Here is a 14161-nt window from a genome sequence, read left to right as displayed (position 1 = left end):
CTATGCAGATCATAGTTTAAGACAGGGGTCAGCAAACTTTTTCAGCAGGGGGCCAGTCAACTGCCCCTCAGACCTTGTGGGGGCAGACGATATTGGGGGGGGGGAATTGAACTACTTCCTATGCCCCACAAATAACCCAGAGATGCATTTTAAATAAAGCACACATTCCACTCATGTAAAAACACCAGGCAGGCCCCACAAATAACCCAGAGATGCATTTTAAATAAAAGGACACATTCTACTCATGTAAAAACATACTGATTCCCAGACCGCCCTGCAGGCTGGATTTAGAAGGCGATTGGGCCGGATCCGGGCCCCGGGCCTTAGTTTGTCTACCCATGGTTTAAGACCTTGAAACATTTTCCATAAAAATATGCAAGGTAGCACACATGTTCTCAAACTTCAGAAAAATGTGCAGTAACAACATTCCATTACAAAGAGGTTTGAACACAAAGCCATCCCACTCTTCCCACAGCTCAGTGACCTTTTATTGCTAGTTGTTCTTTCTGAACAGCAGCATTTGTGTTTAAATGGGGAAATTCTGCCTTTTAATAAGAAGGATAAAGAAAGCCCAACTTCCCAGTTTAAACTAGTTCCAGATTTCATGTTTACAAGTAAACACAATAGCTCCAGAGATCACCAACGCTTTGTGATCACCACAAAGGAATTGCCTTCAACTATTAACCAGAAATCCTTTGTGTAACATGCAGGTCCCTGGGTTTAGATGGGACCCTGCTTAGGGTTTCCTTGTTTTAGGTCTCCTTTCAGCAGCAGCCCTGGAATTTCAAAATGCAGCGCTAAACTGCTTTGCTCAGTCCTATACCTGCACTATGTTAATCCTGCCTTCATTTTACTAGGCTTTTAAAATCCTTTCTAACCCTTTCAAGGATGCTTTAGTTTTCTGTGAAGCTGTAAGGTGGCTTTATGTAATACTTGGTTTTAAAGAAAGACTGCAATGTGAAACTGATGAGAGGTTCAACACTATCAACTTGTGGAGATAAATGATTTTTATCACTCTACATTTGTTACTTGGCTTACCAATACCAGGATGCCTGTGTTTTTAAAATCTTTTTAATTTTTATGAATGGCCACTCTTAACATTATTGCCACCCGCAAAAGCTTGTGCCACAATAAAGTTGCTAGTCTTTAAAGTGCCCCAGACTTGCTGTTTTTAATTGTCGATTTTGCTTTAGCTTTGTCAGGGTATTATCCTTGTGTGGTGCCTTCATTACATGTATTTAGGCATCAGGCAAAAACATTCCTCTTCTCCCAGGCCTTTGGCTAGTTAAACAATCTATGGCCTTTAAAACTGGTGTGTGTGTGTTATTTTTCTTTCTTTCTATACAGTCATACCTCGGGTTGAATACGCTTCGAGTTGAGCGTGTTCGAGTTGCGCTCCTCGGCAACCTGGAAGTAACGGAGTGTGTTACTTCTGGGTTTCACCGCTTGCGCATGTGCAGACGTTCAAAATGACGTCATGCACAGAAGCGGCGAGAAGCGATGCGTGCAGACGTGCCATCGCTAGTTACGTTTGCTTCTAGATGCGAACGGAGCTCCGGAACGGATCCCGTTCATATCTAGAGGTATCACTGTAGTATGCATTTTTGCGTTTTTATACTGTAAACTGTGATCCTCAGATGAAGTGTGGTATAGAAATATAATTAATAATAATAATTCTATATGGCAATTTGTAGGCATGATAATATCTGCACAGGTATTTTAAATAGCTCCATGTTTTGGCTGAGGTTGATGGAATTTGGAGGGTTACAGGTTTCCCACCTTGCTGAAAATGAAATTGCCTTTGGTGACCTGCCACCACAATATCCCCAAACTAAAACACATGAACAGGGATGAACAGTTGATAACACAATACCTGTTTATATTTCTGAGGAAGGCTCCAACCAAAAGCTTGCACTCTACCATCTTCCTTCTGAACATGGGCTTTCACTTGGCGGTACTGTTCTCTCTTCTGCTCTCTACGTGAGGCAAGACTGGCCTCAGACCTTGGCAAAAGGGAAGGACACTTTTTTAAAAAATTCCAAGTTCCTCTATATCTTCCAGAAGAGTTTGGATTTGATATCCCGCTTTATCACTACCCGAAGGAGTCTCAAAGCGGCTAACATTCTCCTTTCCCTTCCTCCCCCACAACAAACACTCTGTGAGGTGAGTGAGGCTGAGAGACTTCAGAGAAGTGTGACTGGCCCAAGGTCACCCAGCAGCTGCATGTGGAGGAGCGGGGAAGCGAACCCGCTTCACCAGATTACGAGTCCACCGCTCTTAACCACTACACCACATTGGCTCCAATCCCCATTAGCCCCAAAAAACTTTTCAAAGTTATGTAGGGGGTGGCAGAAGAGGTTTTTCAAAGTTAATACGCAAGTGAAATCTGTATTACTCCCCGGACACCATACTTCCTTCAAGGTACTTGTTTTTTTCTCTCAGTGAGAAACTGTCAGCACAATACTTCTAAGGTTTCTAGGGCAGCATGGCTCTCCGGCACAACCTGCTGCTGAAGTCTGCATCTGGTAACGTATTTGGATGAAGAGGGGGAAGCAACGTCTGACGCTGCAACCAAACTGGTATGGTGGAAAGCTTTAATTTGAAGGTCTTTTTAAATTACCCATATTCTGTATTCCACCCAAAGGCTAATGTAACAATCAGGCCATATGACCTGAGGATTTGGGAATTCTAATCATGGAGAGGATTTTCCATTCCACCCCTTCATCTCTCACATTAACAGCCTTAAGAGGCTTCTGGTTATACCTGGAAACCCAGGATGCCTTCTACCAACCCCTGAAGAGAGGACAGCAACACTTTTATTTGATGAGGACTTGGGAATGCTGATTCAGACTTCTGCTATCTAAAGGATAGACTACTCTAATGTTCTCTACATGAACTGTATGGAGGCTTCAGTTATTATAGAACTGGCTGCTATTTGTTGGTGTAGTTTTATGATGGGAGAGGAAAACAGCACTTTCCTGCCCCCCCCCCTTACTCCACAACCACATTCTTTGCTTGCTGAAATATTTGCCAAAACCAAGCTGGGCTACTTTTTAGCAATTTCAAAAGTTGTTAGGAGGTTGTACATATCCTGGCAAACTTTTCAAAGGTCCCAGTTCAGTTCTCTCTTGGCTCATTTGGTCTAATAAGATCATAGGGTTCCTAATGGGGTACCATGGGAGGAGACTGTCCCTGAACTACTCTGGTCCTAAACCATTTAGAGCTGCACCTTTCACTGCGCCAGGAGCAGCCAGCCACAGATACATCAGAGCACCGGTGACATGCGTTTCTGGGCCTACGTCCTCTGATTCATGTTAACTTTGCAAACAGAGTTAGCAAAAGCTCTACCTGTGCAAAACATATAAACTGAGCACTGTGAATGGAAACACTGTTGAGGAAATGAAAGTCGGTGCTGAAAGGCACTGAGGGATTTTAAGCACAAGTTACATTAGTTCAAGTAAGGCAGTAAAGGGCATTATACTTAAGGTATACCCCTCCCCAAAGGCAACATTCCACATTAGTGTGTGCTGTATGGATATCATGGGTTATTTTACACAGAAGTATCATAAAGGGACAAGGGTACTGCTTAATTCCATGTTTGGACCAGATAACTAGATAAATATGGGCGAGGATATTTCTGAGAACAAGCAAGATTCTGGCATGGCATGCTAACTAGTTATGCAGCCCCCAAGCATAATAATATAATAAGTTGAATAAATTGTTGTAACTGTTATGCAACAGAGGCTACCACATTTAAGCACACAGTCTTCTTTTTGTCCATAAAAATCCAACAGCTACTATCTGTTATTCCAATACTTCAAGGTGTGATCAACCTGAACCCTGGTTTTGATATTTCTACTACAATACATGCTGGCATTGCTGATATATACAAATAATTCTATATTGCTGGCATACTTTTAGTTTGTATAAGCAAAGCAAGTCTTACTCTTCACTGAGGAAATCGAAGGCTTTTGATTTGTCACTGGGTAACTGGGATAAAGTGCTGCTTCTTTTCTTGACTGATGGAGTAATGTGGGAGGTTGGAGCATTGTACTTAACATTAACTGGTGGTTCTGGTTTCTTAGCAGTATTGCCTGATGAGCTGAATAGTCTGCTAAAACTGGAGATCACAAAAAAAGTAGAGGCATGTGAGTACACAGACACACCCAAAAGCCAAACTGGCTTCAAATGTACAACAATGAGTAAGGAAACGTAGTAAGAAAGGAACGGGCCCAAACACAGCAGCCATTAACTGTCCCACACAGCTCACACCATCAGAACAGCAGCATTACGCTTGCAACACTCATAATAACTATTCCATGCACATCCAGGCCAAGAATGAAGATAAAGACTTGGCATTTACGCAGGGGCTAGAGAATGCTCTGGTGTCTGAAAATGTGGTGTCAAAAACAGCTTTCTATATACATACAGGGCTGGTACAAAAAAAAGTGATGCTGGTTCCTATTTTTATTTTCATGTATTTACTTTAATTTCCATCTTTTTATTGCCTGCCCTTCATCCTGAGGTCACAGGGTGGGCTGGACTCCTGCGCCTGAAAATCTGAAATGCTTCTCTATCTGTATAGCAAATTTCTAGACCCAAGATAGTTAAGGCCACCATAGGCAACACCACTCAGTAATTCAGGCTCTGAAGCATTGATAAACAGTATAGTTTCCCCACAACTTATAGGCACACAAGCAGTTTGATCATTATCTGAGTTGATGTGCCATAGTGATTAAAAGCATGAGCTTTGCTCCGTAAGTCACACAACTCATCATGGAGCTTGGTGAATGTTCCTTAGGCAGGATGCTGCCTCCATCTCACCATTATTTATAACATGGAGATAAATCTGGCATAGCCTGCAAGATTGTTGTACGGATTGCAGATGGTTTGCCCAAAGCATTTCATGTAACCTAAATATCATTGTGTGTATCATGCGTATGCCACAGAGTACAAGTTTACTAGGCTACCAGACTATGAGTCCAGATATAGAGGATCCGTAACTTCAATGATATCTGTTTCCCCACAGCAGAAGGCAGGGATGGACAAGATTGGTTTCAGTTCAGAATATGAACTACAATAAAGGTAAAAGAAACACAATTCCACAAGAATCCAGCACCTTCACGTCCAAGTCCTGCAGATTCACTACTATTTAGACAGGAGCCCAAAGATTTCTATTAAATCTTAAACCGCAAAAAAAGTATTAAATAAAATAACTTCTGGGATCCACAAGATTTTAATATTTAATCACACAATAATTAATCTCTCACAATTTTAGTACTCCATCACATTTGGCTTCAGTAATTACGTTTAGAACAAGGAAAATAAATTAGCACTTCACAAATTCTCACACCAAGTTCTGGGGTACTTGAAATTATATGCAAACCACACCAAAAGATACCCAAACTTCAGTTTACTTTCATATTCATAGAACAGCTGCTAACAAAACTCTGCACTCTTGTGTCAGAATTCTGGTTTCTTTTTTTTAATGCCACAATTAGATTAAGGCAGTTATGTTTCTCGGCCAAGTGCATAACCAACATTGCAAGATGCATCTTACAATCTGTCTTTAAGGTCAGTCTTACCCAGTTGGCATTCTAGATGGCAAAGAGAAAATAGGTTTGTTGTTATTGGTTCCTTCTGCAGTAAAGAAACAAAAAAGGCTTTTGTGCATAATACCAGCATCTGATTGCGTTTCTGTACTTACAACTGCCAAAGGCTTGATCTCTTCTTCTCTTGCATGGCTGGATTTTCTCGTGATGCCCTGAAGAAAAAAAATCAAAAGCTAATTAGCTGAGCAATAGGATGACCTAGAATGCTCTGCACGACACATCAAAGTAGCAAATGGCTCTTGTCTGATTGCAAGATACAATACTATTAAATTGATGAGGTGGGTGGGGAGGGATTGCTGAATAAACAGGGTGCAATTTAACATAGTGCTAAGTGGGGCATGTGTGTGCAGAACAAGGCCTGTTTGAGCAGAAAGACATTTCCATTCTTCACTTCTTCCTGTGTATCTGCCACATGCCCTCTAAACCTGTTCTGGGTTTAGTTGTACATGAAGTTAGATTACTGTTCAACAAAATTAGTATCTGGATATTCTAAAAATTCAAGTTACCATTTTGACCGCTCATCCCCTAAAAACACACACACATATATCTGATGAAGTCTATCTGGTGAAGGGTAAACAGTGTAAGGGCATCAAGCGCTTTTCAATCTGTTTTTTTGTTCACTGCCGATTTTACAGAAGGTTAAGTTCCTGACAAGATCATCCACTGCTCGATGACGGTTTTGTCCACCTCATGCATGCATTAGGAAAGTAGTTCCAAACAGCCAAGTGTACAAAATAATTTCATCAGAGGAAGTACCAAGCATTATGGTTGCAAAAGCTGCATGTGCAAGGAATACGGGGACTGCTCCAAGGTAGAATGTGGCTCATGCAAAACAAGTCAACTTAGTCACGAAGAGGTCTAAATATCGTTCCATAGTAAAACTAAACTGCAGCAATCACATCCAACCATTAGGTGGCAGCCAAATGAGATGTTAAAAGTACAGAAGTGCCTAGGGAAGAAGTTCAAAGTGAGAGGTGCAGTACGCCCTTCCTACTGCTGCAGATCATCTCCTTGGAGTCTGTCTGCCAAGCACCATCTCTTCATTCAGAGATATGATACTAAATGTGTGCCCAGCTTTTTTTGGGGGGGGGGGGATGCTAAGAGCTAAGCAATGGGTGGGGAGGGTAGGAAGCTGCTTGGTCCATCTAGATCAGTGTTTCTCAAACTTGGATCCCCAGCTGTTGCCAGACTACAACTGCCATCATCTCTAGCTAGCAGGACCAGAAGTCAGGGATGATACAAGTTGTAGTCCAACAACAGCTGGAAACACAAGCTTGAGAAACACTGGCTCATTATTTTCTGCCCTGACTGGCAGCAACTCTCTAGGGCAGCCTTTCTCAACCTGTGGGTCCCCAGATGTTGTTGAACTAAAACTCCCATCACCCCTAGCTAGCAAGGCCAGAGCTCAGGGATGGTGGGAGTTGTAGTCCAACATCATCTGGGGACCCACAGATTGAGAACCACAAGAAGTCAAAGTTGAATAAAATATTTTGGAAGATAAAAGGGGGAAAATATTTACTTTCATTATTATCATTTTGTGTGTGGGTGTGGGTGTGTGGGTCTCTGCACATATGTGTGTTTTTGTATGGAATGTTTGGGAGGAAATAAGACGGTAAATAACAAATAACAAACTAAATATTGATGTAATTTTTATTTCTTAATTATATTTAGTGGTAGTATGGTTGTATTGTTTTTTGTAACATAAAATCATTCAATAAAAATTATTATATAAAAAAAAGAGAGAACCGCTGCTCTAGGCTTTCAGGCAGGACTCTCTCAGCCCTACTTGGGAAGTTAACCTGGGATGCTACATACATGCAAAGTATGTAGAAGGGCTACAGCCCTTCCTCTTTGTTAAAAATAATCCACTCTCCACAACGCAATACAGTGGTACTTCGGGTTACATACGTTTCAGGTTACATACGCTTCAGGTTACAGATGCTTTAGGTTACAGACTCCGCTAACCCAGAAATAGTACCTCGGGTTAAGAACTTTGCTTCAGGATAAGAACAGAAATTGTGCTCTGGCGGTGCAGCGGCAGCGGGAGGCCCCATTAGCTAAAATGGTGCTTCAGGTTAAGAACAGTTTCAGGTTAAGAACAGACCTCCAGAACTAATTAAGTTCTTAACCCGAGGTACCACTGTACAGTAATAGCAGCAGTTTCACAGATTCACAGATTGATAGAGTTGGAAGGGACCAAAGGATTATTTAGTCCAACCCACTGCAATTATATGAGAGAGAGGGGGGGGGGGGAGAAAGAGAAAGAGAAAGAGAAAGAGAAAGAGAAAGAGAAAGAGAAAGAGCGCTATCCAGCATTGCAACTATAACCGTAAAATACTATGAACAAGCATAAGAAAACTGCACTTGCCGTATCATCTCAGTCCATCGCACTGCTTCTTGGAGCTCCATTAGCCGCTCTTTATACTGATTTCTTTCCATGAGGACACGGGCCATTTCAACCCGAGTGAATCGCTTTCTCTGAGCAGTAGGAATGTCACTCTGCACATGGGGGTGGGGGAAAAAGAGAACCAAGAATGCTTAACGTAGCAAATTATGTACAGTTTAAGGAGGAGTTACTTTCTCTTCCATCACCAATGAACTGCAATAAGGGCCTAAGACAGTCGTTTCGAAATAATTTACAGGTGTTTATGGCTATATATAAAGTGCAGTAATGGGTGGGAAGAAACAGTGCCAACAATGGAAGCAGCCCCTCACAGCCCCTTGGTGTCCAAAGGAGGGGTGGGGTGGAGGAAGCAGACTAATTCAGCATCCCCCAGATGTCATAGTCCACTCTACAACTGCAAGAGGAGTTGCAGCAGATAAAGAAAGGACAAGGGCACACTTCTTCTCAAAAACTCTTTCAAAAGGTCAGGGTATTTTAAGAGCAATGTTACACAAATAAGAAACAGGATTAGATAAAAAGCTGCCAATGCAATTACATACATCATCCTCTTCCTTTGCTTTTTGCCTCGCTTCTTCTGCTTCCGCTCGGGCTCTAAACAAGATGCAAGAGTTATCAATGAAGTTAGTTGCAGAATCCCTGGTAAGATCTTCTCTGCTGTACATGAAACAAGCGTATTACACTCACTTTCTAAGTTCTTCTTCCAATTCCTTGTTCTTCTCTTCAAGCTTTTGTTTGGCCAGTTTTACAGCTTCCAGCTCTCCTTTCAGCACATCCTTCTCGCAGGTGAGCTCATCTACTTTTGCTATTAAGTCATTCTTCACCACATTCAAGGCATTTCTGAAGACAACGAAGATAGCTGTAATTAGGTCATTTCTACCAGTATCACATGAGGGACGCGGGTGGCGCTGCGGGTTAAACCACAAAGCCTAGGACTTGCTGATCAGAAGCGGGGTGAGCTCCCGTTGCTCAGTCCCTGCTCCTGCCCACCTAGCAGTTCAAAAGCACATCAAAGTGCAAGTAGATAAATAGGTACCGCTCCGGCGGGAAGGTAAATGGTGTTTCCGTGCGCTGCTCTGGTTCGCCAGAAGCGGCTTAGTCATGCTGGCCACATGACCCGGAAGCTGTACGCCGGCTCCCTCGGCCAATAACGCGAGATGAGCGCCGCAACCCCAGAGTTGGTCACGACAGGGGTCCCTTTACCTTTACCAGTATCACAGAAATTGACCTATTTATTTTTACTACCATTATTTCAATCCCATCACAGGAATTCAAGCGACAAAGAGTTATACCCCTCCCCCCACTTACAAAACTAGCTTTGGGCAGTATTAAACTAATGAGTCCCACTAGCGGAAGCCTGCACTATGCCTTCCACCAGGAGAATCCCCAAAGCAGTATGGGGAGGGTGTATCACCACATCTGGCAAAGCTGAAATGTTTGCACTGATGGAACAATTGCCGCAGCACTACGTTGGCACTGGCTGCCCCAGATTCATATTTTGTGTCCCGTTTCTATTCATAGCGACAGTTGCAACAGCTTGTACAAAACTTACTTTACAACATTTGTTTTGATTCGGCAAAATACTCCTAAAAAGTATGGGGAAATGTGTGTGCGTCTTATGGAGCGAATGCAGGCTGTGCAGCTATCCCAGAAGCCAGAACAGCAAAAGGGATCGCTGCTTTCGCTGCAGCAATCCCTCTTGTTGTTCTGGCTTCTGAGATTCAGAATATTTCTTTTCTTGTTTTCCTCCTCCAAAAACTAGTTGCGCCTTATGGTCTGGTGAGTCTTATAGAGCGAAAAATACAGTAAGTGAACACAGTACTGGGTAATAACCCACCTCCTTATCTGATCTGTACACCTGGGGGGGGGGCAGTATGCCTGTGGGTGTCTGTGCACATGTGAGAGTGCTGAGTGGCCATGCCCTCTTTTGGCCATTTCCACAACTGTGTGTGGCCCCAGAGGGTTGGTGAACCCTGCGCCCCAAAAGCGCCAGCCTCACCTAAACTAGTTTAGCTCTGCGACATCTAAGCAGATCCTCTTGGACAGTGCTTTTTTCTGGGGGTACGCATACCCCTAAACATTTTGTGAATCTAAGTTTGGCCTCATTGAGGGGCAGTATTTCAAGTAGGAAAATGAGAGTAAACCTAAACATTTTTAAAGAAAAAAAAGCACTGCTCTTGGGAACAAACAAATTAGTGAATGAGGGAGAGTTGTTTCTGACTGTCTTGAAGCTATTGGTCAGCTACACTTTAGAAACCCAAGCTCTAGTGTTCTGAGATTCCCTGTGCTTTTTGTAATTTTGTACCTTTCATGAACTAAAGGAATATGTAAGGTAAAAGGTAAAGGACTCTGGATGGTTAAGTCCAGCCGAAGAAGACTATGGGGCTGCGGCAGTCATCTCACTTTAGGCCGAGGGAGCTGGCGATTGTCCACAGACAGCTTTCTGGGTCATGTGGCCAGCATGACTTGACAGCCTATTATATTAATTTTATTAACCATTAGAGATCAAAATAGTGCAAACACCTAACGCATCAACTAACCTACATCTGTCACCTAGATATATGGAACAAGGGCCTTGGGAATAATTGATTATATCCTTTATGAACCAACAACCAGTCTCATGATCAATTTTAAAACAGGTTTAGCAGAAGCAATTCTATGTTCAACAGCTGAAAAAGTTACTCACTTGGTTTCTAGCAGTTGTGTATTTTCTAAGATAAGGTTTTCAACTTCACGACCCATTCCTTTCAAAGACAGAACAGAGTAAACAGCTTAAAAACATTGAAATTACTAGTGCAAGTGCTAGTTCTCAAACTTATGTACCCTGATACAGAGTTTAGTGTATGGTGCTCCAAGGTTCATGTGGGGCTACTATGTAAGTGGGACTCCACATTAATTTCAATGGAAGGAACTGCCCTGCTTGCACATAGATTAGCTTCCTCCACTGAAATGTATTCAATCATTTATTTAATAGAGTTGCATACTGCTTCTCAATGAACATTTCCAAAATGGTTTACAAGCCACCTGTCAAACCTTCAATAAAATATAAAAATGGAAGAACAACCTATGCAGGTAGGATTGTTCTTGGAGTTTATCTAAGCACCTGATTCCTTAATAGCTGAAACGACAGTTTTCAAAACTAAATCTTGCTGCTGGACTTTTAAAGTGTTCAACAGGTAGGCTCCCTGAAGCCCAGAAGAAGAATGCAAAATATTTTCAGTCCAAGAATCCAATGTTTAACTGCTTTTGCAGAATATAAATTGTATTAAAACAACAAGTGTTGAAAATCGATTAAAGTTGACACTACAAATTTAAATTACGTATAATTGATGATGAAAGCTGTGTTACAACACAGAGAAGAGATGCAGAACGTGAAAAAGCTCAAAGACAATGCAATGCCCTTGCAAATGTTCCCCAAATGAGATGACACCTTACCAAAGAAATTATGGTCTTTAAAGCCCATGAATCCCACGAAGAGCAAGAAGAAGAAGAAATATTTTATGTAAGGAGAGCAGTATGAGTGAGGTACAGCACAATACTAGAGATATGAGTGATTTCAAAGCAAAGCCAGCAGTAAACGCCTGAAGCCAAATTATGTTCTGATTTAAAAATGACTCATATAGTAAGACAAAAACAGTTAAAAGAGAGTAGTGTCAAAAAGTATGGTCAAGATCTAGGAGAAGCCTCAGTGGACCAAGCATTGCTCTAGTCCGGCATCCCATCTCTAACATTGGAACCTCCAAGAAACCCATAAAGAGGCTATGAGGCCTTTCTTCTTCAGTTTGTCCCCAGGAATCTAAATCCCAAAAGGTAACACTGCTGAAACTAGGGGTTCCATTTAGCCAGGGAGGTTGTAGAAAGACCTATACCCTTCAAGACTGACTAATCCCCACCTCCTGGCACTGCCTCTTGAAGCCACCTGCCCATGGCCATCACCACATTTTAAAATAGGGAATTTAATCAGTTAATTATGGGTTGCATGTCAGCCACACACTTCTTTCTTTGGTCCGTTTTGAATTACTTTCCTTGGTTCTTTTTGATGAAGACGTGGGTGTGGGTGTGAACACACACACTCACACACACACTCACACTCACACACACATATAAAAATAAGGTAGTGCCCAATTTTACTGAATGTCCCCAAGGCAAAGCCAAAAGGACACACCCACCCATCTAGTCTTTCCAAGCCACACATAATTTACCTGTCCCACATCACTCCTTTTTCTTTTCCTAAAGTCTCAAATGCTTAAGGGTTTCCACAAAGCAGAAAATGTTCTTGACCATTTTAGTTGCCTTATTCTGCACTTTTCCCATCTCTGCAGTATCCTTTTGGGGAAGGGACAGTGGAGACCGTACATGGTTTGTTGGTATAAATCAGGCATCCCCAAACTCGGCCCTCCAGCTGTTTTGAGACTACAACTCCCATCATCCATAGCTAACAGGAACAGTGGTCAGGGATGATGGGAACTGTAGACCCAAAACAGCTGGAGGGCCGAGTTTGGGGGTGCTTGGTATAAATGGTGTTACAAACACTGGCAGCTGTTACTTTGTTAAAGTGTGCGTGGGGGGGATGACCTTTACAGCTTATAATATACCAACAGTTACACATTTCAGACCTCTGAAAGGTATCTAAAGTTATAACGTTCCAATAATATTTTGGGGAAGCGGCAATGTCATAGCTACATTCTTGATGGCTCACCATAAAAAACAATGGGTGTTTAAACTGGGCTTCCCTTCTTACATCAATCTTAGAACACAGGCCGATAAAAGGTTACAGGTTTCTGGGCAAATCTAGGAAAATTAAGACCCTGCTAAAATGTGTATAGTGTTGGAACTTTTTTGCTAATTACACATGTATTTGCAAAACTAAGCAAATGAGACCAACTCCTCAAACAGAATAAGCACGTAGTGATTTAGTGCTTCTCCACAGCAAATGGGCTGCCCTGCTCACCTGGCGGGAGGCAGGGAGGGCAGGTCCCTAGATTTACACCACAAGCTGCCCACTCTATTGAAATGAACAGGTAAGTACCTGCACAAGGAGGGGAGCTCTGTGCACCCACTGGAGTAGTGCACGAAGTCACTGGAACAAGGCCAATATCTTGCTCCTCGATTCCTTAAGCATACTGAATCAACACTTTTGAGAAACAAGGATCCTATTCTCTAAAACACATGGAATGCCGACTGATGCCAGGGAAACAAGGCATCTCGCTTTAATGTGGCCGCTCTCACAGTGCTGATGCAGATGAACTGATCAAAACCCACCTGCAAGAAGTCTCACTGTTGGAGAGGGGCTGCAGCTCAGTGGCAGAGCATTTATTTTGCACGCAGAAGGTCTCAAGAAGGTTCAATCTCCAGGTAGGGATGGGAGAGAACTCTGCCTGAAACCCCAAGGAGCTGCTGCCAATGCTGAGCTAGGTAGACCTGTGGTCTGAATCAGTATAAGGCAGCTTTCTATGTACTGCACTTGCTGCATAGGAGAAAGGAACTCTGCCCTCATTCTGCCAGGATAGCAGCATCACAATGCATTCTTCATGCCCTCCAACTAGCCAGCTCTTCAATTTACATCCTGCAATGTGTTTGACATGTGCTTGTGCTTTAAATACATTAGAAGGGGGCCCTGTACTCAGTGATCAGCAAACAGTCATGATGGTTTCAGAAGGTTGGTTTGTTTGTTTATACTGCCCTTCATCCCAAGATCCCAGGGAGGATACAAAATGAGAATACAAAATACTTCAAACCCTATTCTTATTTCCAACTGCTTCTCCATGTTTGGGTCGTTTCACAAGACAGTACTTGGGCCAGTATCTGCCTATATATGTAGAAAATAATGGGTCTTTTCTTCAAAAGTGGCTGAAGTTTGAGTTTGTAGAGGATTTCAAAAAGTGCTGTTCGTAAAGATAAACTTATTTGCACTACACTTTTAACTGCTGGTGTCCCTAACAGAGAAACGATTATCAAACAAAATGGTTGGGGGGTGGGGGAGATACCAAGCAGGATAAAAACCAAAATAACAACATATATTATGATAGCAGCAGCCAAGAATATTGAACTTCAAAACAATCACTTTCGAAAATATAAAAAGCATACACACCAGAATATTCCCCTGGGTATGCAGCCCAAGAGAAAGAAAATTGGAGAATCCCATGTA

At 42.3% G+C, this 14161-nt stretch overlaps 1 protein-coding gene across 4 annotated transcripts in view; it reads right to left on the bottom strand.

Annotated features, from left to right (window-relative positions):
• SPAG9 (sperm associated antigen 9) overlaps positions 1-14161 on the bottom strand; it is a 78033-nt gene that overhangs the window by 20486 nt on the left and 43386 nt on the right. For all 4 annotated transcript variants that reach the window (XM_081850696.1, XM_081850697.1, XM_081850695.1 and 1 more), the window contains 7 exons: positions 10700-10757; positions 8701-8853; positions 8556-8607; positions 7981-8111; positions 5708-5764; positions 3947-4120; positions 1874-2003 (listed from right to left, as the gene is read on the bottom strand). In XM_081850696.1, coding sequence (XP_081706822.1) covers positions 1874-2003; positions 3947-4120; positions 5708-5764; positions 7981-8111; positions 8556-8607; positions 8701-8853; positions 10700-10757 — 755 coding nt within the window. The remainder of the gene's footprint in view (positions 1-1873; positions 2004-3946; positions 4121-5707; positions 5765-7980; positions 8112-8555; positions 8608-8700; positions 8854-10699; positions 10758-14161) is intronic.

This window comes from Podarcis erhardii (genome assembly GCF_964252035.2).
Source record: "Podarcis erhardii genome assembly, chromosome: 2".
In the NCBI taxonomy this organism is placed as follows: domain Eukaryota; kingdom Metazoa; phylum Chordata; class Lepidosauria; order Squamata; family Lacertidae; genus Podarcis; species Podarcis erhardii.
This window is presented reverse-complemented; position numbering and strand designations above follow the sequence as displayed.